This window comes from Podarcis liolepis, assembly GCF_965112155.1.
Source record: "Podarcis liolepis genome assembly, chromosome: 14".
NCBI classification, from domain to species: Eukaryota; Metazoa; Chordata; class Lepidosauria; order Squamata; family Lacertidae; genus Podarcis; species Podarcis liolepis.
In genome coordinates, this window is record NC_139569.1 from 53,864,185 (window position 1) to 53,889,180 (window position 24,996).

Below are 24,996 nucleotides of genomic sequence, written 5' to 3' on the forward strand. Positions count from 1 at the left end.
CAGAATATAAATAAACCACATATACAAGCTAAAGTATAATGCAATCCATCTGTTTTTCTGTAAAATCATAAACTAGAGACTGTTTAATACTGGCAGGGGAATTTCCCCCTGGCTAGTGTACATCTTGCAACATTTTTAGAAAATGCTTAGGCTTGGACTCTGGCAACTCTCCAGGGACAGGGAAATCTAGAAGGGAGTGAATGCCACTTGGTGATAAGCAGAGGGCAAGACTGCACCTCTGGAAGATCACCAAAGAAAGTGGGGACTAGACAGGCCAGGAATAAATATGTTGACCAGAAAGACTGGATAAAGCAGAGGTAGGAAACCTTTGGTCCTCCAATGCCCATCAACCCCAGTCAATGTTGCCAATGATCAGGGACAACGAGAGATATAGTCCAACAATATCTGAAGTGCCACAGGTTCTCCACCCTTGATTTAGATCAAACCCACTCGGCAATCCTAACCAACTGCACCCCTCTGCTTCTGGTTCACCTCTGGCTTTGTCTATGCTATCAATGTCTATCAGCCATGGTGACTATCTTCTGTTTCCACTGTCAGTGTCAGAGGCAGTGAATATCAGTAGTTGGGAATCGTAAGTGAGTAGAGTGCTCTTGCACTTTGGTCCTGCTTTTGAGCTTACTAGACACATCTGGTATTTATCTGTCCATCTCTCTTGGGCAAAAGTGCAAATTCTTCAGGTCAGACAGTGCCCCAGTCATGTCTTTGCCTATCTAAGCTGGTCAGTTAAAACCCAGATACAACTAAAAGTAAAGATCATTCCCAGATTAAGCCCATATAGATCCTGGTTAGGAACATTCAGCTTGCAATTAATTCACTTTCTGTTGCTAAAAATAAGAGTGAGATAAACATATCCCAGCTAGATTCCCACGATATCTGGTTGCTGTCTCACACCATTTCTTTCCCCCACTGTTTCCCATCAGCTGGAAACTCTTCAGCTCCCTTAGAACTCCAGCCTCAAAAACATGTGGTGCACTGAGGGGGCAGGCAGAGCGAGAAGGAACTATAAATCACTTTGATTGTTGCAAGTAGCACAGAAATTTCAACCAGTATCACGGCCCATTGTTTGGCAGGAGCTTGCCTAACCTTTCATTCTGCAATGAGCATAAGCTGGAGTTTTAACAAAGCCATAAGGCCTGTTAAAAGAAGCATGCCAGCCTGCACAAAAAGTCACCCATTTGTAAAACCATGAAGGCCTAGGAATAATCATCTGCCGTAATAATTCCAACAGCAACAGAAGAGTTCTACATAAGAAGATAAAAATTGTGCATGTGCGTATTTTATAAAATAGTGGAAGGTAAACAGGGCAATAATGTGAATGCCATCTCCCCCAACCTGCTGCTCCCCAGATGCCAGGAGTGCCAACGACTCCATGACCATGAGTGCCTGGGGCCGTGGGTGCCATGCGGCATACGTGGCCCTAGCACCGAAACTCCCTTTTCCCTCTTTCATTTCCCATCAATCTCTCATTCCACCCACCTGCTGGGATATATCTGGGATGTGGCCCAAGAGAAACAGGCTTATCATTTGCACCCTCAAAGCAGAGAGATAAAATGCTGGAGACCAAATGGGGTGGAGACCAAAATGAGGCAGACCCTGGGGAAGAAGAGGAGGGACAGGCTTGCCCCCAGAGGAAATTACATCCAGTGTGGTTTCGCAGAAAACTTGAACTTGTGAAGGGTCTTGTAAGGAGGGCGGCAGCAGCGGCAGCAGGGTCACCAGAGGGCTGGTGTGTTTAACATTATGTCCTGCCAGGTCTCTTAGGCACCCCCATCACCAAGAGACAGGCCAGGGGCCATGATCCATCCAGCCTGCATGAGGAGGAGCCTTCCTCCTGCTCCAAGAGACTTGCTACTCTGATCCTGTGGCTTTTCCTGGGCTTGACTTGGGTCCAATAAGGACAGCTGCGGCGTGAACATCAGACCAGGGATTCTCAGAGAGCAACACCCCCCCATCATATTCTATCAGCATCTTCAGCCCTGCCTGTGTTTGAATCCCCAACACGATTAGAATTGCATGCAGGAGAGCAGGAGCAGGCATGCTAGCATCAGGTCTGCTGTCACCCTCCATGAGATGGAGGGCTGAATGTCTCCAGCGGGGAGCCTTCTCTGCTAACGTAACCTCATTCTGGAGTTTAGAATCTTGGGTTTTGCATGAGTTGAGATGGGGTATCCTTTGCAAACATTCAGTCCTCCAGCTTGTGGAGGATGATGGAGGACTAGCATGCTCACCTCTGCTCTCCCACGCGTGATTCCAGGTGGGTGGGGGATCTGAATACCCAAATAGGTATTTGCTTACTGCTCAGTATTCATGCTTCAGTAACAGCTGAGGGTTGAATTTCCTCTTGGGAAAAGCGTTCAGGGGCCACAGCCCCCAACACCATCTGCACCCTATATGCAGACACCACATTCTCTTTCTCTCACACACACACCAATTACACGCACCATTCTCTCCCCTACAACCACAGGTGCGAACTCCCCCATGAAGGGACTGGGCACCCACAAATTTTGGTGCCAGGGCCATGCACGCTGCATGGCACCCACAGTACTGGGCACCCACAGTCGCAGGGTCAAGTTGGCACTCCTGCCTAGAACCCCTTTGTACCCATGATAGTATACTCCCTTACTGAAATTAAGCAGTTCTGGGTTTAGTGAAGACTACCCAAGAACTCCATGTACACCATTTCAAGTACCAAGGAAAAAAGGCTGGATTTAATGGTGTCCATATGAGTGTCCACATGTTGCATCCAATAAATGTACAATCCTAGTACAAAACAGCAAATCAGCAAGTATCTACTCTTTCACACAAACATGAGCTGAGCATCTGCGTAGACACTTCAGTACAACATGTGAACAAACCTTTGGATGCTGGCAAATGTCCAATATCGCTATGCTCTGGATTCAGCCCTGCTTGTGAAATATGTGACCTTCTACAACTTCTTGAGTTTTAATCCATTTTTGATAGCATTCAATAGCTTACAGACGCTTCAGGTTACAGATGTTTCAGGTTACAGACTCCGCTAACCCAGAAATAGTACCTCGGGTTAAGAACTTTGCTTCAGGATGAGAACAGAAATCATGCTCCAGCGGCGCGGCGGCAGCAGGAGGCCCCATTAGCTAAAGTGGTGCTTCAGGTTAAGAACAGTTTCAGGTTAAGAACAGACCTCCGGAACGAATTAAGTTCTTAACCCGAGGTACCACTGTACTAGAAATTTTCATCAAGAGGAGGAATTGAGATTTGATGTATAGCTGGAAAGGACATCAAGCATTACTTCATTATAAACATGAGCTTGCAAAAGCTTCACAGATACAGGAGAAAATGTTTAGATTTTGTTTTCCTGGTATGTCTAATTCATTTTGTTATGAGCAATACATCCAGGTGCCTGAGAGCTGTTGCCGCCAGTTAATCTAAACAGGAGTCGCACTTTCCCATTCTGTATAACAGAAGTCTCTGTTAAAGGCTGGCCTTGTTCTAAGAAACTAAGATTATTGCAAGAGAAGGCACAAACTTCTTGCTTGTTTCTTCCCTAATATGTAATGAGTGGACCTGGAAGAAGAGTGCTAACAAACCCTGCCCAATTCCAAACAGTATGGCAGTATGTACTGCTGAAAAGTGTTAGGGATTATGGACAGGGGAAAAAAACCTACAACATAGTGAGCAACATGTGGCCCTTCAGCTTAAAAAAATATCCTAGAGGAAGTCATGTCTGTCTGTTTGGAATCTTGAGCAAGGTCTTTCCTGTTAGGAATGGGGTAAGGATGTACCACAATATTTTGTTGCAGTTCCCATTTGTCAACAGTATCAGCAATGATCACCCTGAATGTTCATTCCTGGCAGGATTCAGTGAAACCACTGAGCCTCTTGGGCTTGCTGATTGGAAGGTCGGCGGTTCAAATCCGCACGATGGGGTGAGCTCCCATTTCTCTGTCCCAGCTCCTGCCAACCCAGCAGCTTGAAAACATGCCAGTGCAAGTAGGTAAACGGCATTTCCGTGCGCTCTGGCACTTGTCACAGTCCTCCATGCACCAAAAGCAGTTTAGTCATGCTGGCCACATGATCCAGAAGAGCTGTCTGTGAACAAACGCTGGCTCCCTCAGCCTGAAGCAAGATGAATGCTGCATCCCATAATCACCTTTGACTGGACTTAATTGTCCAGGGGTCCTTTACCCTTTACCTAGTCAGTAATCTCACTGACTACAATTTTTCACACAGCAAGGCCAGTTTTATATCAAATTTAAATGTATGCCTTTGTGAGCAAATTTTGTGGCTTCTGCTAAATGCCTCATGGCCACAATACCTCGAGGACTGCCTCTCTCCAGGTAAACTGATCTGATATGGAGTGTTCTCCCAAAGGAGGCTTTGGGGGGATTGTTCTTACTGCATTGTGTATTTTTATATTTTTATACTGTCCTGTGATCCTTGGAAGAAGTGCAGTATAGAAATTTAATAAATAAATAAGCTACCATGGATGTCCCCTTATACCAAATAATTATTGATTCCTCCCCTATCCGCCCCTTATGAGGAATGGTACAAAGGACTGCCTTCGATGCAGTATTTTGTAGAAGTACTGCTTACTGTTCTTGGCAAGTGGTTGAGCTGCTTGATTAAGAGCATAAGAACATAAAAAGAGCCTGCTGGATGGGCCATTGGCCCATCTAGTCCCAACATCCTGTTCTCACAGTGGCCAACCAGATGCCTGCGGGAAACCTGCAAGCAGGATTTGAGCACAACAACCCTGTCCCCTCCTATGGTTTCCAGCAACTGAAATTTAGGAGCACGGCTTCCTCCCACTGTGGAGGCAGAGTATACCCATTGTGGCCATCAATAGCCCTCTCCTCCACCAAAGGAGCTCCAGTGTAATGAGTTCAATTTCTTTACCGTCTTGCATACCTGAGATCACATGGAAATATTCAGAATGACCAGAAGTATGGCTGAGATCATGGCTCACAACAAAATCAGACCAACATCAGACTAGTGGTTGGAGTGACGGCCCTGACAAAACAACGAGTAGACTATCCTCTTCTGTCCCAGGGGTAACATTTCATTTCACCCTTCCTGGCCTGTGGTTTAAGGGAAGCCACGCCTGGAATCAATCCACTTCAGTAAGAGGATATACAGCAATGCCTGTGCAGTATTTGGAAGTCACTGCCAATACTCTCCAAAAGAAGTGAGAAACACTGACTCTATGTCACTGGTATGTGCACTGCTGGATCAAACGGCCTGGTGATTTTGTATATTTTGGAAATGATGAGTGCTGTACTATGGAACATCTACTGTTGGTGCCAGAAGCCAAGTCAACGGGTATATGGGCAACAGTTAGTCTGGTTCAGTCTCCTTTGAGGAAGAAAAGGAGAAAAGTTGGAGAAGGCAGCTACATGGTGTCGGCTGGTATCCAAGGTAACTACAAATCAGGAAATCTCTGTTCCAAATCTTGCCTCTGCCTTGAACTCAACAGGTGGACTTAGGCAAACAATTTATGCTCTGCCTTAATTCTGCCATCGGCAGTATGATGGATAATGACTCTTTTATGGGATTGTAGATAACAATTACAACTAAATAAAATAACAACAACAACAACAACAACAACAACAACAACAACAACAACAACAACAATTTATTTATACCCCGCCCATCTGGCTGGGTTTCCCCAGCCACTCTGGGCGGCTTCCAACAAAACACTAAAATACAATAACCTATTAAACATTAAAAGCTTCCCTAAACAGGGCTAACTTTAGATGTCTTCTAAAAGTTTGGTAGTTCTTTTTCTCTTTGACATCTGGTGGGAGGGCGTTCCACAGGGTGGGCGCCACTACCGAGAAGGCCCTCTGCCCTGTAACTTGGCTTCTCGCAGCGAGGGAACTGCCAGAAGGCCCTCAGCACTGGACCTCAGTGTTCAGGCAGAACGATGGAGGTGGAGATGCTCCTTCAGGTATACTGGACCGAGGCCGTTTAGGGCTTTAAAGGTCAGCACCAACACTTTGCATTGTGCTCGGAAACGTACTGAAAGCCAGTGTAGGTCTTTCAAGACCGGTGTTATATGGTCTTGGTGGCCACTCCCAGTCACCAGTCTAGCTGCTGCATTCTGGATTAGTTGTAGTTTCCAGGTCACCTTCAAAAGTAGCCCCACATAGAGCACATTGCAGTTGTCCAAGCGGGGGATAACTAGAGCATGCACCACTCTGGCGAGGCAGTCCACGGGCAGGTAGGGTCTCAGCCTGCATACCAGATGGAGCTGGTAAACAGCTGCCCTGGACACAGAATTGACCTGTGCCTCCATGGATAGCTGTGAATCCAGAATGACTCCCAGGCTGCGCACCTGTTCCTTCAGGGGCACAGTTACCCCATTCAGGACCAGGGAGTCCTCCCACACCTGCATGCCTCCTGTCCCCTAAAAAACAGTACTTCTGTCTTGTCAGGATTCAACCTGTTAGCCGCCATCCATCCTCCAACTGCCTCCAGGCACTTACACAGGCCCTTCACCGCCTTCACTGGTTCCAATCTGAAAGAGAGGTAGAGCTGGCTATCACCCGCATACTGATGAACACCCATCCCAAACCCCCTGATGATCTCTCCCAGTGGCTGCATGTAGATGCTGAAAAGCATGGGGGAGAGGACAGAACCATGAGGCAGCCCACAAGTGAGAGCCCAGGGGTCTGAACACTCATCCCCCCCCACTTTCTGAACACGACCCAGGAGGAAGGAGCAGAACCGCTGTATAACAGTGTCCCCAGCTCCGAGCCCCTCTAGATGGTCCAGAAGGATGTTATGGTCAATGGTGTCAAACGCCGCTGAGAGATCCAGTAGACTAGGAAACAGCGCTCACCTTTGTCCCTAGCCCGCCGGAGATCATTGACCAGTGCGACCAAGGCAGTTTCAGTCCCATGATGAGGCCTGAATCCTGACTGGAAGGGATCCAAATGGTCCGTTTCTTCCAGACATCCCTGGAGTTGTTCAGCAACCCCTCGCTCAATCACCTTGCCCAAGAATGGAAGATTTGAGACTGGGCGGTAGTTGGCCATATTGGCAGCATCTAAATATGGTTTTTTAAGAAGCAGTTTGATAACCGCCTCTTTCAGCGGGTCTAGGAATTCTCCCTCACAGAGAGAAGCATTCACCACCCCGCGAAGCCCATTGCCCAGCCCTTCCCGGCTAGCTTTTATAACCCAGGATGGGCAAGGATCAAGGAGACAGGTGGTTGGTTTCACTCATCCAAGCAGCCTGTCCACATCCTCGGAGCTAACAGATTGGAATTGATCCCACGCAACTTGACTAGACAGGACTCTAGCACTCTCCCGCCCTGGCCCTGCTCCCACGGTGGAGTCTACCTCTTCCCAAATCTGAGCGACTTTATTTGCAAAATCATTGCAGGAGATCATGTGGCCCGTATTGGGCCCCGATGTAGCAGGTGATTCCACTAAATTGACTGGTGCAAACTAATGACTTCCTAAAAATCACTGCAAACCCCCCCCCCCAAGCCCTGGGTTGCTGTGTGTAAGAGACCTGGTGAACAAGCAGTGGCAAGGACAGGCCCATCTGCTTCATCCAACCAAGTCTCTGTTACACATGCCAGGTTAAGTCCTCCATCCATGATCAAGTCATGGATGGTAGTGGTCTTATGAATCATTGACCTGGCATTGCACAGCAGTACCTTCAGGTCATGTGGGTTTCCCTTGTTGATTCCAGTATCCATCCGGTCAAGACCAGACCCGGAGGCAGGGATAGTCCTCAGACAACGACTAAACCTGCCTCCTCTGTAATGACATAGTCTGGTCTAGGAGGAGCATAACTCCTCCTCCTACCCGTGATCACTGAGATCAGTTGTCCCAGTGCATCCCCCCTTGTGGAACATGCTCCAGCCATTTTGTTAGCTGGGACCTACTCCCCGGCAGCCCTGACCCCTCCCCTTAAGAACAAAATAAAACCTTTTTTTAAAAAAAACACAATAAAACAATACAAACATAAAAATGTAAAAATTACAAATACATCAAAATCAAACAAATTCCCAAGCCCAACCAAACATCCATCCCACCCCCCACCCCACATACAAAAAGTTCAAAATGGAAAAAGAAAATTTTAAAACATTTTTAAAAGAACTCTGCGCCCTTCCGAGTCCTCCTGGACAGCAGCAGCAGTAGCAGCAACCGTCCTTATGAGGCCTGTCAGGCCCCGCCCTGGGCTAGGTGGTGAGTGACAGGAGTGGGGCCCTTAGGCACTCATGCAGGGGAATAATGGATATGAACACTTTGGACACTTGGAATCAGAGGAGTCGGGTTCATTAGAGCTAGTGGGACATAGGCACACCAACCTCAGTCTTCCCTCAAGCTGCCACTGTAGCTTACAAGCTCCTTACTTACAAGCAGTCTAGGGGATGACACTGGCTCTCCGTTTCCTCCTCAGTTTCCGTGTTACCTTTGCAGAACTGAGCAGGAAGGAGGGGGGAGGCAAGACTAGGCTCTGCCCATCATTGTCTCTGGTTCTCCTAGCCATTGGCTCTGGCGCCACCTACTGTTGGCCTCCCTGCCTTTTACCCTACCAGTCCTAATGAGCACCAGTCTCCACTGCTTGAAATAGCCAGACAAATGATTAAATATTTCTCAACCAGATTAATCTATTGCAGGGGTAGGAGACTTGTAGCCCTCGAGATGTTGCTGGACTTCAACTACCATCATCTTTGAGAATGGTTATGCAGGCTAGGGCTGATGGGAGTTGGAGTACAACAACATCTGGAGGGCCAGAGGTTCCCCATTCTCCATGTTTAGCCTGGAGAAGAGGAGGTTAAGGGTTGATATGATAGCCATGTTCAAATATATAAAAGGATGTCATATAGACGAGGGAGAAAGGTTGTTTTCTGCTCCTCCAGAGAAGCGGACACGGAGCAATGGATCCAAACTACAAGAAAGAAGATTCCACCTAAACATTAGGAAGAACTTCCTGACAGTAAGAGCTGTTTGACAGTGGAATTTGCTGCCAAGGAGTGTGGTGGAGTCTCCTACTTTGGAGGTCTTTAAGCAGAAGCTTGACAACCATATGTCAGGAGTGCTCTGATGGTGTTTCCTGCTTGGCAGGGGGTTGGACTCGATGGCCCTTGTGGTCTATTCCAACTCTATGATTCTATGAGAGGTATCAAAGCTGGTGACAAGCATTCAAGATGCCCATGAATTAATATGAGGATTGCTCCTCCAAGGTTTAAATGAACTTAAAAGTTCAGGTGATGGAGAAAGGGGAAGAATGTGAACTTTGTAAAAACTGCATGCCATTTTAAAAAATATTTGTGAAAAACAAAAAACAATTTCTTAAGTATTTGTTCTCATTAGAATATCTACTGTTGACCCACAAGAAACTGAGCACTCAAAACTTGATATTTGTCAGAAGCTTATGGCTTCTGTTTCTAGAGTGGCAAATTCTTGCAATTTATTGAAAACCTTTAGAGAAGCCATGGGTGGGTTAAGGAGCAGCTATATGGTGTGGGCAGTGTGAGCCACAGGATTTTCTGGGCTCAGTAGAAAGAACTTTGACTCTCCTTTTCCCTCAGAGTTTCCACGAGCTTGGAACAAAACCTCACACCCAGAGATGGGTGGTTGCCAAGTGAGCATCACACAAGCTGTACCTTGACACTGAATTTCAATTCTGTTTCCCTGACTGTGGTAAATTTTGAGATGGAGAATGAGGATAAAACTGCATGTGATGCAGTAATTCAATGACTGGAAGCCCTGATGCCCTTTTGTCTAACAAAAAAGCAGCTCTGGGGTCAGTTTAGAGCTACTATGTTGTGGGGAGGGAGAGGAGTCCTAATCCTGTGTCCGCTGGCTGATTCCCAGACTTAAATTGCCCTTGGAAACTGTGAGCAGTTCTCAAGTTTCCCTCTTCATCAGTCATGGCAGGGATGGGCAAATCTCAAACCTGGAGGCCAAATGTGGCCTTCCAGGCTTCTCAGTGTGGCCCTCAGGACTCTCCAAAGGCCATACTCTTCACTGCCACCAGCCTGTGCCCACATCAAGTAATCCCCCCCCCCGGCTGGAATGTGTCATTGAATTGTGATGGTGCCTCTTGCATGTGTGTGTAGAAACCCCTTTTGTGAGAGTAGAATCTAATCTAACGTACAAGGGGGAAAGCCACTTCCATGAGTCCATTCACTTTTTGGCCACATTCATAAGGCATATTTAAGGCCCTATGATACCACTTTAAACAGCCATGGCTTTGGGAGCTGTAGTTTGTTAAGGGTGCTGAGAAGTGTTTGGATATCACTGTTTACCTCCCAGAGCTACAATTTCCATAGTTCCTCATGAAGAGGGATTGATTGTTAAACCACTCTGGGAACTTTAAATGTATGGGGTGAATGTGACCTTTGCCTCTGGGTCCAGTCCATTGCTGATATGTGGACTCCAGAAGGTAGCTTACAAGAGAATGTGACCTTTGGGCTGAAAACGTTTCCTCATCTCTGACTTATAGTAGCCTTTTTATGTGTGTGGAGGGATTTGGACGGGGGACGTGGTGCAGGAGCAAAGAGAGAGACTCTGTCTACACACAATGCCAGTGCTAGTCATGCCCCACTTTCCCTCTGCAGCTGGGTTTTGTGAAATAAAACGACATAAATATCTACAATACTGGAACTTCAGCGTCACACACAGTGTGATTTGCATGTTTGAATATTGAGAGGGACAGTTTTGTATGAAAACTGGGGCAGGAATGGATTTATGAGGCTGTCCAAGTGGTGACCTGCAAAATTGGTAGCAGATCTTGAATAGCAAAGCATTGATGATAGGTAAGTGTTAAATAGTCTATAATTCAATGCAATTAATTAACATTAATTAATGTTATTTACTATTGTCTGTATGATTATAGATATACTGTATTTAATAGACATCCCTAACATAAACAATTTGATGTTCATACATTAATATATAAATAACATTTGTGCTATTTACTCACTGTTCTCTCAAATATAATGAATCTATTAATGCTACATTATGTTTCAAAAGAAAATACAGGGTTGGTAATCAGGCTCATTAAACTGATAGCAAACATATTTATTCAAATTTATAGTTTATTCTATTCATTTCTTTTAAACACCGGAATGTAGCAAATCCAATATTTCCATCATTGAAACCATTTCCCAATGGCAAGAAAGACATGTCAATGATACACAAAAAGTGATAGCAGTATGTTTGCCCAAATAACTGGGACAAAAACCAGCTTATTTACCAGAAGTCTTATTATATTTCAGCAGTTGGTGCAGATATTAATTCATAATACATACATTTTTAGTATTCATCAGATCATTTTTCAACACACAGTGTAAAGGGCAATGAGTATCAAACTCTGGTCAAAGGGGTTAAATTCTTCAAATAATCAGCCACAAATAGCACTTGAAAAAATTAGTGCTTCTGAAGCCTCACTCCAAGAAGATGGTGGGGGTCTAGGATCTCCAAAACTCACTAAGCAACAGGTCCTATGATTCCTGGGGGACGTTATGGCAGTTCAAAGGGTGTAACACCTCTGCCCCCAACATATGCTTTCAGTGGAGATAAAGCCTTTGCCCTCCTCTGTCTGTGTTCAGCTGGGAAGAAGAATCCTCTGCCCCAGTTAGGACAAAGCATGGGGAAACTGGCAGACCACACATTTGCAGAAGGATGGTGACTGGGTGGGGAAATCTGAGCCAGCCTTCCCCAACCTCGTGCCCTCCAGATACAGCCAGAATGGGGCTGATGGGAGTTGTATTGCAGAACATCTGCACTGTGTTCCAAAACAGTTTGGGGAAGGCTGATCTGAGCAAACACAAATCCAAATGCTTCCTTGCTCTCCTCCTTGAGCCAGACCTGATAGAACCATTCAAAATTTCAACCATAAGCAAAGTAGTAGCAGGAACAACTTGTGCTATCACAGAAGTTGCCAAAAAGGGGGGAAGATAGAGTCTCAAACTCCTTTTTAGAGATCAGAGAGGGGATGGGAAGAGTGGGTCTCCCTTCCTTCTGCACCACTGGAGCAACCACTGGGGGAGGGAGAGAGGAAGGCAGGCAAACAAGTGGAAAGGGAAAATTCTGATCACGCCTTGTGCTGAAACCACTCTGATGTAATTGTGAGTGCATCATCAGCGGAGCATGGCAGATTCTGAACTGGGCTCAGAATCAACTGAGGCATGTGTAGTGTAGTGGTTAGAGTGCTGGACTAGGACCTGGGTGGCCCGGGTTCAAATCCTTGCTCAGACATGAAGCTTATTGGGCCATTCGCTGTCTCTCAGCTGAATCTGCCACAGAGGGTTGTTATGAGGCTAAAACAGGGGGAGAGAGAACAAGTTATTTCACTTGGAGTTCCTTGGAGGAAAGGTGGGATATAAATGCAGGAAAAAGTAGATTGTTTTCCAGAAAATCCAGGCATGGAAAGGGGAACTCTCCTTGATCCTTGCCCATCCTGGCTTATAAAAGCTAGCCGGGAAGAGCTGGGCGACGGGCTTCACAGGGTGGTGAATGTTTCTCTCTGTGAGGGAGCCTTCCCAGACCTCCTGAAAGAGGCGGTCATTAAACCGCTTCTAAAAAACAACAACTCTAGACCCAGCCAATATGGCCAACTATCGCCCAGTCTCAAATCTTCCATTCTTGGGCAAGGAGATTGAGCGAGTGGTTGCTGAACAACTCCAGGCACGCCTGAAAGAAGCGGACCATTTGGATCCCCTCCAGTCGGGCTAGAGGGGCTAGGAGCTGGGGGCACTGTTATACAGTGGTTCCACTCCTTCCTCCTTGGCTGTGTCCAGAAAGTGGGGGGGGGAATGAGTGTTCAGACCCCTGGGCTCTCACTTGTGGGGTGCCTCAGGGTTCCGTCCTCTCCCCCATGCTTTTTAATATCTATATGAAGCTGCTGGGAGAGATCATCAGGGGGTTTGGGATGGGTGTTCATCAGTATGCGGATGATAGCCAGCTCTACCTCTCTTTCAGATTGGAACCAGTGAAGGCGGTGAAGGTCCTGTGTGAGTGTCTGGAGGCGGTTGGAGGATGGATGGCGGCTAACAGGTTGAATCCTGACAAGACAGAAGTACTGTTTTGGGGGGACAGGAGGCATGCAGGTGTGGAGGACTCCCTGGTCCTGAATAGGGTAACTGTGCCCCTGAAGGACCAGGTGCGCAGCCTGGGAGTCATTTTGGACTCACAGCTGTCCATGGAGGCACAGGTCAATTCTGTGTCCAGGGCAGCTGTTTACCAGCTCCATCTGGTATGCAGGCTGAGACCCTACCTGCCCACGGACTGTCTCGCCAGAGTAGTGCATGCTCTAGTTATCCCCCGCTTGGACTACTGCAATTCGCTCTACGTGGGGCTACCTTTGAAGGTGACCCGGAAACTACAACTAATCCAGAATGCAGCAACTAGACTGGTAACTGGGAGCGGCTGCTGGGACCATATAACCCCAGTTTTGAAAGACCTACATTGGCTCCCAGTATGTTTCCGAGCACAATTCAAAGTGTTGGTGCTGACCTTTAAAGCCCTAAACGGCCTCGGTCCAGTATACCTGAAGGAGCATCTCCACCCCCATCGTTCTGCCCAGACACTGAGGTCCAGCGCCGAGGGCCTTCTTGCGGTTCCCTCACTGTGAGAAGCCAAGTTACAGGGAACCAGGCAGAGGGCCTTCTCGGTAGTGGCACCTGCCCTGTAGAACGCCCTCCCACGAGATGTCAAAGAGAAGAACAACTACCAGACATTTAGAAGACATCTGAAGGCAGCCCTCTTTAGGGAAGCTTTTAATGTTTCACAGACTACTGTATTTTAATACTTTGTTGGAAGCCACCCAGAGTGGCTGGAGAAACAAAGCCAGATGGGTGGGGTATAACCCATCCAGTGGCAGAGGAACAGGGGCAGGGAAGCGCATCACCCCTAGCACCATCGGGGGGTACCATCACGGCCATCCCCCAACACGCACCACACCCCCCCACCGCACCAGGCACCACGCCCCCAGGACACATGCCACGCCCCCAGGCTGCACGCCACACCCCCGCTGGCGATGTGCTGCAAGCCATGCCCCCACCTGCTCTCCGCTCCCAGTGCCAGAGCATGCAGTTTTGTCACTGTTCCCCACTGTGCTGGGCGCCATGCCCCTAGGAAGCATGCCACGCCCCCAGGACGTACACCAGCCACACTCCCAGCGATGCCAGAGCATGCAGCTTCACCACTGGGTGTGGCCAAAGTCAGTGGTAGGACACCTGCTTTGCATGCAGGAAGATGGTTCAATCCCTGATAATCTTCTGGAACGGCTGAGAAAAAATCCTGTCTGAAAGCCTGGAGAGACACTGCCAGCCAGTGTTGGCAACAATGAACTTGATGGTCTGAGTCAGTATAAAACAGGTTTAGATGGGTGGGTGCGGGGAGAGAGGTAGAGATAGAGAGAGCCGGCATTATGGGCAACAGGTGGAGAGTATGAAAGCCAAAGCTATATTTAAGGAAAGGCGCTGCTGAGACTGTCTGAAAGGACCCAGAACCACATGGCCATGTCATGCTGCTTCCAAGATGGATGAGGTTGCATCTTCTCTTGGTTGTAGCTGCCCTGGCAAAGTCAGAGGAGAGGATGGAAGAGAAACGAGGACAGTAAAAGGGAGGCAATGGGACAGCCATATGCCAGCAGTGCCAAGTTATGCAAACTGTCATATGGGAAAACATGGGCACTGCACTTTGGAAATTGCTTGGCATTATATGTCCCTGTTTGCCTACTGTCTTGCAATAACCCACACAGAAGGAACATGGGTCTGTTCAGTCTGTTTCCATCCTGCCCCAGCAGGGTGCTACCCTGATCTCATTTTAAAAAGCCGTAACATTACTTCGACCCAGTTGTTGTTGTTGTTGTTGTTGTTGTTGTTGTTGTTGTTGTTGTTGTTGTTGTTGTTGTCATCCCATCTTTTTCCCTGACAGGGACTCAGGAAATCATTAAAAACAATTAAACATTAGCAGACTCTCTCAATCTAGCTATGCAGATCATGCCAATAAAAACATCACAGCACCAGCCCTTTCCTTAAAAACATTCAGTTCTCCAAAGCATACACCAGCTTGCAGAAAGACAACAAGCAGGGGGAGCTAGTCTAACTTCTCTAGGAAGGAAGTTCCAAAGTTTGGGAGCAGCCCCTGGAAAGGCCCTCTCCTGTATCCAAAAAAAGCATTACTGTATTGTGAGAGTGGCAGGACCGAGAAAAGGCTCCTTTAAGCCCAGCATCCTGTCCTCACAGTGGCCAACCCATGAGAAGCATGCAAGCAGGACCCGAGTGTAAGAGCAATTCTACCCCCCAGCAGCGGAGGTAAAACATAGAGGTAATTTTAATCTGCTTAAGTATTTGTAAGTTTTGTAAACTGGAAAGTAGGGTTGTACATTTTTCTTGATTTTACGGCTTTACCTTTTGTAAACCACTTTGAGGTTTTTTTACAATCAATAGATTATTTAAATAAGAAAGAAAGAAAGAAAGAAAGAAAGAAAGAAAGAAAGAAAGAAAGAAAGAAAGAAAGAAAGAAAGAGTTGGTAGCCATTGATATCCTTCTCTTCCATGAATTTGCCTAAACCTATCCTAAAGCCTCCCCCACCCCTGAAAAACAGTGCACACAACCTCTTCTGCTCAGCTTGTCACATATAAGGGATAGATGGAATAAGCTCTTTACCATCTAAGGCAGGTTCCCCATAATAAGCTCACAGAGCTTAATGAGGCTATATTATAGGTAGTTTAGTACAAAACTCTCAGAGTCTGCAAAAATCAGAGATTGGAGATAGCTTGTGTATATTAGGAATACTTTTTAGATTCAAGCTAGGAGCCTGTAACAAATAACATGAGTGCTTACTTCAAATCAAAATTTGTCCCTGTCCCTGGTTTTGGTCCTTGTTGCTTTCTGACAGTTGCAAAAATTCAGTGACAGTAAAAGTCACAAAGGGGAGAATTTCTGTGACAGATGCTTCTCCAGTCTGGTGTCATCCTGATGTTGTTGGACTACAATTCCCATCAGCTGTAGCCAGCTTGGTCAGGGATTATGACTTACGGTCTTCAAACAAAAACATCTTGAAGGTCCCAGGCCACAGAGAGGTTAGGCTGGCCTCAACTAGAGCCAGGGCTTTTTCGGCTGCGGCTCCGATCTGGTGGAACACTCTGTCACAAGAGACCAGGGCCCTGCGGGACCTGACATCTTTCCGCAGGGCTTGCAAGACAGAGCTGTTCCACCAGGCCTTTGGCCAGGGCACAGCCTGACTCCCTCCTTTGGCAATCCTCACAGAGCTCTAGCCCAATGGTTGCCATTAATCTGATTGGAATTAATGAAATGATTTTAGAATGTTTTATCATTTTACTGTTGTTAGCCGCTCTGAGCCCGGCTTTGGCTGGGGAGGGCGGGATATAATTAATTTTTTAAAAAAAGTATTATTATTATTATTATTATTATTATTATTATTATTATTATTATTTAAATTGTAGTTCAGAAAGCCAGGAGGACACCAGGTTGGTGCAGCTACTCTAGAACTACCCTTGGCCGGGGTGGCCAAGATGGTGTCCTTTAGATGACCTGGAGTACAAGTCTCACTGTCTATTGGCCTTGCTGGCAGGGGCTGATGGGAATTGTAGTCCAGTGGCTTCTGAAGGTCACCATGCTGGCTATTCCTGATGTATACTTAGCAATCACTCCTTTCGGCCACCTTGTCTCAACCAACTTCCACAACATTGCTCCTCCTGACCTGAAGCCTTGTGAAGTTCTTTTCCTCTTAGATTAACCTCTTCTTGACTAAAATGTCTGTCTTCTCTGTCTTTTGCCTCAAGTCACATACCATTCTTTCAATTTCTGTTCTCTCCTTGCCTCTGGACTTCCCATGTCATAGAGGCATAGAAGCATAGTGCTAGAAGGCTCCCTGAGGGCCCTCTAGTCCAGCCCCCTGCAAAGCAGGAATCTCAACTACCGTATTTTTCGCTCTATAACACGCACCTGACCATAACACGCACGTAGTTTTTAGAGGAGAAAGATCCGTAGGCATGCCACCCGTAGGCATTCCCTCCATAACACGCACAGACATTTCCCCTTACTTTTTAGGAGGAAAAAAGTGAGTGTTATGGTGCAAAAAATACGGTAAATCTTTTTGCTTCTCTGATTCCCAGGGACTTCTTTCAAGTCCTCATGCTGCTTAAAGAAATTCATGTGAGGTTTTAATCTCAACCACACTAACAACTTCCCTTGTCCTCACAGAGCCTGTTGCTCTGCTCCCCAAGCAACCAAACATTCCAGTCCCATCTCAGTCAATTAATATCAAACATTTCACTTCCACTAGTACAATGTGATAAGAATGTACCATATTTTTCCATGTATGATGCCCCCATGTATAAGACGACCCCTATTTTTCTTGAACCTTAAATTAAGAAATCAATATTTTAAACATCAAACAGAGTGACTTTGAAATAGCAACCCCAAGATCGCCCAAGGTTATTGCCTTTTGGGGGGAGATCGCTGCCCTGCAGCCCCCATGCCACCCTGCACCCCCTACCGTATATTAGAACATCAGCTGCAGCCACCCTGTAATGGTTCACTGAAGTCCACACACTGGTTTATGGAAGTGGATTGGCAGTTCTGGCAGCTTCTTCACAGCAGCTGCGGGAATGTAAGGAGAAAGACACCCCCCCCAAAAAAATATTTCTAACAATATTTAGCAAAAAACATTGTCTTATACATGGAAAAATCCAGGACCCACTCTTAACCCACACATGCATCTGGGGAGCCATTTCTTAATCTTTTACCAGTGGTGCCTCTGCTGTCACCCAGCATGAATCAGGCCACGACCCACTAGTCCATCCCGACCCACCAGTTGAAGACCAGTGATACAGATAGATTTAATTGATTCCTCAGATGCAAAAGATGCATATGGGTCATTGCCAAAGAGTCACTACTTCTATAAAAGAGAAGAAAGAACATGTGGCCATTGGGAATTCATAGTGCCACAACCATCAGAAATCCCACACAGCCTTTAGGTACTGGCCACACCCTTTAACTTTCCTCTGCACAACCACAATGTGCACGAACATGCTCCTTTTAAAGTCCCGACATCCATTGGGAGTCCTGCACTGGATCCACACTGGAGAACTAGGTTCTGTAGCTCATAGCACAATTCAGATTTCTGGGTAACTAGTGTAAGAGTTTTTCGCAGGAGCCTGCAAGCCATAATCAGCTCCAAACATCAAGTCATTCATAAGCAAGGCTCCTGTGTGTGAAAGCCCTACACAAAACGCACACTACTGGCACTGTTCATTTGCTACCACCAACCATTTATGGGTGGCACTGGTGGCTTTTAGTCTGCAAAAAAAGGGTAATGCTCCAAGCTGACCCTCAGCAGGAAAAGATGCTTGGGAGTTTTGCACTCTGATTGGTCTTTCTGTAGGAAGATCTCGAAAAGATGTTGCTGCTCCATCTAGTCCCATCTCTTGGTAGGCATATCTTGCCTTTGAGGTTGACTTTTCCTTCCTATCTCATGAGCAGACAGCTAAGTACACCCAGGTACAGCTCAACCTAATGTGTTCAACCAGTGAGGCTGTTGCACAGCTTCACATGCAATCAGCTTGCTATTATTGTAAAATTTCTTAGGGCAACTTCTCCAGGATCAAACATAGCCAATTCAACAGACACAAACAGGTTTACCAAAGGATATGGCTCCAGCAGATAACTCATCTCATCCATCAAAAGAAGCTGCACTTTCAAGGATGGTGCCTACTCTCTCTCACTCTGACAACCCCACATTGAAGCATTTGTCATATCTTATTCAGATCATCTCCAAAACGAAACCCTGACCCAAGCGCTTGAATAATAGAGGCTCTGGAAGTTGTGACTGAGACCTGTCAATGACCTCTCTGTCTGCTTTCCTAACACAACTCCTAAACACATTCCTTCACTGATCCTGTGGCTTTAGGACAAAACTACATGCTGCTGCAATCCACTGAGAGTCCTTTTGCATGCATGCTTGTTATCCATGCATCTCAGTGGCAAATGCTCCATATACCCCCCCCCCCGACAAACAAACATTTTCTCCCGAAAAAGTGGCTGAAACTTCGGAAGGAGAAGAGATTGGGGCTTACCTCCAGACTCTGGGTTTGCATGGAGTGGCAGTGTATGTAGCAGAAGCTGGAACATGGGCAGAAGCACAGGCACCACTGAAGGAAGGCTGGACCTCATGGTATTGCCTGGAATGGGCCAGAGAGCGGCACTCAGACCATTCCCTGGACACTGAGCAACAAGCACGCAAAGGAGGCACAAGCTACAGACACAGCCTGTCTGTTTTCAATTGAAGATTCGGCTACTACTATATTTAATAAGCTTGCAGCTGAGGGAGGGATGTTCTGAAGTTCCCCACCAGTCAGAAACAGGGCTGGGTTAAAACAGATACCTCTCATGTTACAAGTCAGTTCCCCTTCTTAAAGGGCTAGTTCTTCCCCCTCCCCATTTCCCCTTTTAGAAACTCTTTGAATATCTCCTCCTTCGCCTCCCTCCCTCTCTGTCATAACTTTTTGGGAACTGGCCCGGCTTTCAGCTCTTTGTTTTTCAGTATGGTTCTTTCTGACATGGCTGTGTGAAGGGACTCAGGGAGGTTGTTTGAGGCTACAGAGAGATGGTGTTTGTCTATACATAAAGATAGGGCTGGCCCAATAAGTTTTGCTCCCTGAGTCAAAGGGCATGGTGAGATGTTTGCATTGCTTGTACCATGGGACTGGCAGTTGAATCTTACATGAATGCTGGTGATGGGAGAGCACCCTCTACTTCACCAGAGTCAGCAGTTAACAGTTAACTTTGTAGCCATGTAACCATGTAGCATGGACAGCTCTGTCCTCCAACAGATGGGAATAGTCAGGTAGCTTAGGATGGACTGCCAAGAGCCTACTGCCCCTGCCTTTGCCCCTCAGCACCTGCCACCTGAGGTGGTTGCCTTACCTTGTTTAACAGTAGAGCTGCCTTTGCTTAAAGACTTGGGTGGCCAGATTGCAAACTATGGGAACACAGGAAGCTACCTTAGTCAGACCAACAGTCCACCTAGCTCAGTGCTGTCTGTTGACTGCCAGTGGCTTGCTAGGATTGCAGTGTGCTGCCTGGAGCTGATGGGACTCTGTATGCAAGGCAGATGCTCTACCACTGTGCTACAGCCCTGCTGGTTTCCTTTAAAAGTGATGAGACATTCCAACCAGTGACTAGTCAGGGGCTACTTTCTTTTAAATGGAGGCAGATTCAATAATTATGGGAGCCCCCACATTACAATCTGCAATGGTACTGAAACAAGTTTAGTGCCTCATCTGAGTCAGGGGAGGAGCTGTCTGACCTGGTAGAGTCAGATGCCTGTGTTCCTATCTGTTCCTCAAGAACTAGACTTTAGAAAACATCCTTTTCCTATAAATGAAAATGTACACGTTCCTGTTGTGGAACTATTGTTGATATGCTGTTCTTTATGGGTGTTTCTAAAAGACATGGCGAATCTGGTAATGAGATCAGGTTCCACAGTGGCAGTAGTTGCTGGAGTGGTAACTGTGGTCCTTGCTAGAAAAATAGCAAAAAACATAGAAGCTTGCCTCATTCCATGTCAAACCATTTGTGAATTTGGCTCAGTCTTGTCTGCGCTGTCTGACAGCAGCTCTCCAGGATTCTTAGCCAGAGAACATTCCCAGCCCTACTTGGGAATGCTCAGGATTGAACCTGGGACTAGTCTGCATGCAGCACAGATACTCTATCACTAAGCTATGTCCCTTTCCCCTTTAAGGCAACTGTTCGCATATCGGGGCCACATAACCATCCTGTTACCTAAGATGCAAGTAACTAGACAACACCTGGCATATTGGTTTGAAATCAAACAAGGCCACAACTTTATTGCTTACAGATGTGAAGATTTGGCCATAGGCATTGTGGTAAGCAACTTCGAATGTCACTCCTGCCTGTCCACTGGGAGTGTTTCTGTTATGTAGTAGCTTGGATCCTAGAACAATAGGCAAGTAGGATCCTAGAATGCAACAACTGATTGGCTTGCAGGAAAGTTTGCTCCATCTTTTAGATTTAGGGGAGCTAGTCTCAAACATTTGTTGGGGGAGACCTAGGTGTTTTTCTTGTGGGGGGAGTTATTTGTCCTGTCTTCACGCTTTTTATGATGGAGGACCGCTGTAGCCACCCCCAACGACACGTTCTCAAGATGGAGGGGGAGGGAACAGCTGCAGTCGCCTGCGGTTCCTGCGCAATGTTTGCCATCTTGCCAAAGGTTGCAGGCAGCTTTACCTGCAGCAATTGCATGTTGATTGCCCTCTTAAAAGACAAAGTCCAGCAACTGGAGGAACGTGTAGCTACGCTTCAAAGAATTAGAGAGCTGGAGCTCTTCTTGGAAGCAACAGAGCACACCGTCTCCACCAAGGAGGAGACAGGGGACTCCCCTGAGAAGGAGGCTAGTTCACCAACACAGGAGCCAGAAGCAAATTTGCAGATGACACGAAACTGGGAGGGGTGGCTAACACCCCAGAGGACTGGATCACACTTCAAAACGACCTTGACAGATTAGAGAACTGGGCCAAAACAAACAAGATGAATTTTAACAGGGAGAAATGTAAAGTATTGCACTTGGGCAAAAAAAATGAGAGGCACAAATACAAGATGGGTGACACCTGGCTTGAGAGCAGTACATGTGAAAAGGATCTAGGAGTCTTGGTTGACCACAAACTTGACATGAGCCAACAGTGTGACGCGGCAGCTAAAAAAGCCAATGCAATTCTGGGCTGCATCAATAGGAATATAGCATCTAGATCAAGGGAAGTAATAGTGCCACTGTATTCTGCTCTGGTCAGACCTCACCTGGAGTACTGTGTCCAGTTCTGGGCACCACAATTCAAGAAGGACACTGACAAACTGGAACGTGTCCAGAGGAGGGCAACCAAAATGGTCAAAGGCCTGGAAACGATGCCTTATGAGGAACGGTTAAGGGAGCTGGGCATGTTTAGCCTGGAGAAGAGGAGGTTAAGGGGTGATATGATAGCCATGTTCAAATATATAAAAGGATGTCACATAGAGGAGGGAGAAAGGTTGTTTTCTGCTGCCCCAGAGAAGCGGACACGGAGCAATGGATCCAAACTACAAGAAAGAAGATTCCACCTAAACATTAGGAAGAACTTCCTGACAGTAAGAGCTGTTTGGCAGTGGAATTTGCTGCCAAGGAGTGTGGTGGAGTCTCCTTCTTTGGAGGTCTTTAAGCAGAGGCTTGACATCCATATGTCAGGAGTGCTCTGATGGTGTTTCCTGCTTGGCAGGGGGTTGGACTCGATGGCCCTTGTGGTCTCTTCCAACTCTATGATTCTATGATTCTATGATTCTATGATATATGGAGAAACGTGACTCAAAGAAGTAGGAGGCCCAGGGTTCACTCTGATTGTTTAGAAATACACAATCGCTTTGAGGTCCTCTCCCCTAACATGGAAGACGAAGAGCAGACTCCATTTGAGGATCTCTCCCTCATTACAGTCGATCAGGTATATGAAGACGAGCAGCAAAGTCAGTCCTCAGGGAATGTGCAGGCGATCTTGGAACTGACAGCTCACGGAAGAACCCCGACCAAACCTAAGAGGAGGCGTGTAGTGGTGATAGGGGATTCCCTACTGAGGGGAACAGAAGCAGTGATCTGTGGGCCTGACAAGATGTCTTGGGAAGTGTGCTGTCTCCCCGGGGCTAAGATCCAAGATGTAACTGAACGACTGCAAGGAATCATAAAACCCACTGACAAATACCCCTTCCTCTTGGTTCATGTGGGAACCAATGACACTGCAAGCAATAGCCTCCAGAAGATCAAAAGAGACTACGAGGCTCTCGGCAGGAAATTGAAGCAACTAAATGCACAAATTGTCATCTCATCTGTCCTCCCAGTTGAACGACGTGGCCCAGGGAGAGAGGGGAAAATAGTGGAAGTGAACAGCTGGCTTCGCAAATGGTGTAAACAGGAACGGTTTGGATTCTTAGATCACGGACTGCAGTTTCTTGAAGATGGACTTCTGGCAAGCGATGGGCTGAACCTCACAATGGTTGGGAGAAATGTTTTTGCCAAAAATCTTAGAAACCTCACCAGAGGGCTTTAAACTGACTAATGTGGGGGAGGGAGACAGTGCTCCTGAAGGTAGGAGTCTATCAATTGATGAAGATGATCATCCAAATGTCATAGACCAAATGGAGCAAACAGCACGCAGACCTAGTGGTGGGAGGAAAAAATCCTTAAATAAGAGACACGGGGGAATGATTAATGGACTTCAATGTCTGTACACTAATGCGCAAAGCATGGGAAATAAACAAGATGAGCTTGAGCTCTTGGTACAGCAAACTAAATATGACATAATAGGCATCACTGAAACCTGGTGGGATAAGTCCCACGATTGGAATGTAATAATGGGGGGATACAATCTATTTCAGAGAAACAGACCAGACAAGAAAGGAGGAGGAGTGGCGTTATATGTCAGGGATGTGTATACCTGTGAAGAGATCCAAGATTTAGAACCTCAAAGCCAAAGTGAGAGCATTTGGGTCAAAATTAAGGGAGAGAAGAATAACAGTGACCTCATTGTGGGAGTTTACTATAGATCCCCAAGCCAAACGGAGGACATAGATGATGCCTTCCTGGAACAGATTGCCAAGCATGCAAAAGGAAGGGAGATAGTAGTAATGGGGGACTTCAATTACCCGGATATTTGTTGGATGTCAAACTCAGCCAAGAGCATAAGGTCAAACAGATTCCTCACTGGCCTTGCAGACAACTTCATTGTCCAGAAAGTGGGAGAAGCAACAAGAGGAACAGCCATTTTAGATCTGGTCCTAACCAATGTTGATGACCTGGTTAGTGGGGTAGAAGTGGAAGGATCATTAGGCGCGAGTGATCATGCTCTTCTGAAGTTTACTATACAGCGGAAAGGAGCAGCCAAGCATACTAGAACTCTATTTCTTGACTTTAAGAAAGCCGATTTCATAAAACTTAGGAAAGTGCTGGGTGAGATCCCATGGACAGTAATACTAAAAGGAAAGGGAGTTCATGATGGCTGGGAGTATGTTAAGAGGGAGATAGTAAAAGCACAAGGTCAGGCAATACCAATGAGACGGAAACATGGAAGGTGCTTAAAGAAGCCAGGGTGGCTATCTAAAGAACTTTTAACTGAGTTAAGATTAAAAAAGGATGTGTACAAAAAATGGAAAAGGGGGGAAACCACCAAAGAGGAATTCAAACAAATAGCCAGCACGTGTAGACACAAAGTCAGAAAAGCTAAAGCACAGAATGAACTCAGGCTTGCTAGAGAGGTTAAAAGCGACAAAAAAGGCTTTTATGGGTATGTCTGTAGCAAAAGGAAGAACAAAGAAACAGTGGGGTCACTCAGAGGAGAAGATGGTGAAATGCAAACGGGACACAGAAAGGGCTGAACTCCTCAATGCCTTCTTTGCCTCAGTCTTCTCCGATAAAGAAAACAATGCCCGACCAGAAGAATTTGGAGCAAATGATTCAGCAAAGGAAACACAGCCCAGAATAACTAAGGAGATAGTACAAGAATACTTGGCTAGTTTAGATGTATTCAAGTCTCCAGGGCCAGATGAACTGCATCCAAGAGTATTAAAAGAACTGGCAGATGTGATCTCAGAACCACTGGCAGTCATCTTTGAGAATTCCTGGAGAACAGGCGAAGTCCCGGCAGACTGGAGGAGGGCAAATGTTGTCCCTATTTTCAAAAAGGGGAAAAGAGAGGACCCAAATAATTACCGCCCAGTCAGTCTGACATCAATACCAGGGAAGATTCTGGAGCAGATCATTAAGCAAACAGTCTGTGAGCACCTAGAAAGGAATGCTGTGATCACCAACAGTCAGCATGGATTTCTGAAAAATAAGTCATGTCAGACTAACCTGATCTCGTGCAGTGGATGTAGCCTACCTTAATTTCAGCAAGGCATTTGACAAGGTGCCCCATGATATTCTTGTAAAGAAGCTGGTAAAATGCGGTCTTGACTATGCTAC

The 24,996-nt window shown here is 46.5% G+C and overlaps 1 protein-coding gene across 2 annotated transcripts in view; it reads right to left on the reverse strand.

The window, feature by feature from the left end:
* CSPG4 (chondroitin sulfate proteoglycan 4) overlaps positions 1-19,386 on the reverse strand; it is a 111,233-nt gene extending 91,847 nt beyond the window's left edge. The window contains exon 1 of one of the 2 annotated variants that reach the window (XM_083475497.1): positions 19,076-19,386. In XM_083475497.1, coding sequence (XP_083331623.1) covers positions 19,076-19,172 — 97 coding nt within the window. In that variant the 5' untranslated portion in view covers positions 19,173-19,386. The remainder of the gene's footprint in view (positions 1-19,075) is intronic. The other variant, XM_083475498.1, reaches the window with a different exon arrangement.
* Positions 19,387-24,996: the final 5,610 nt, after the last annotated feature.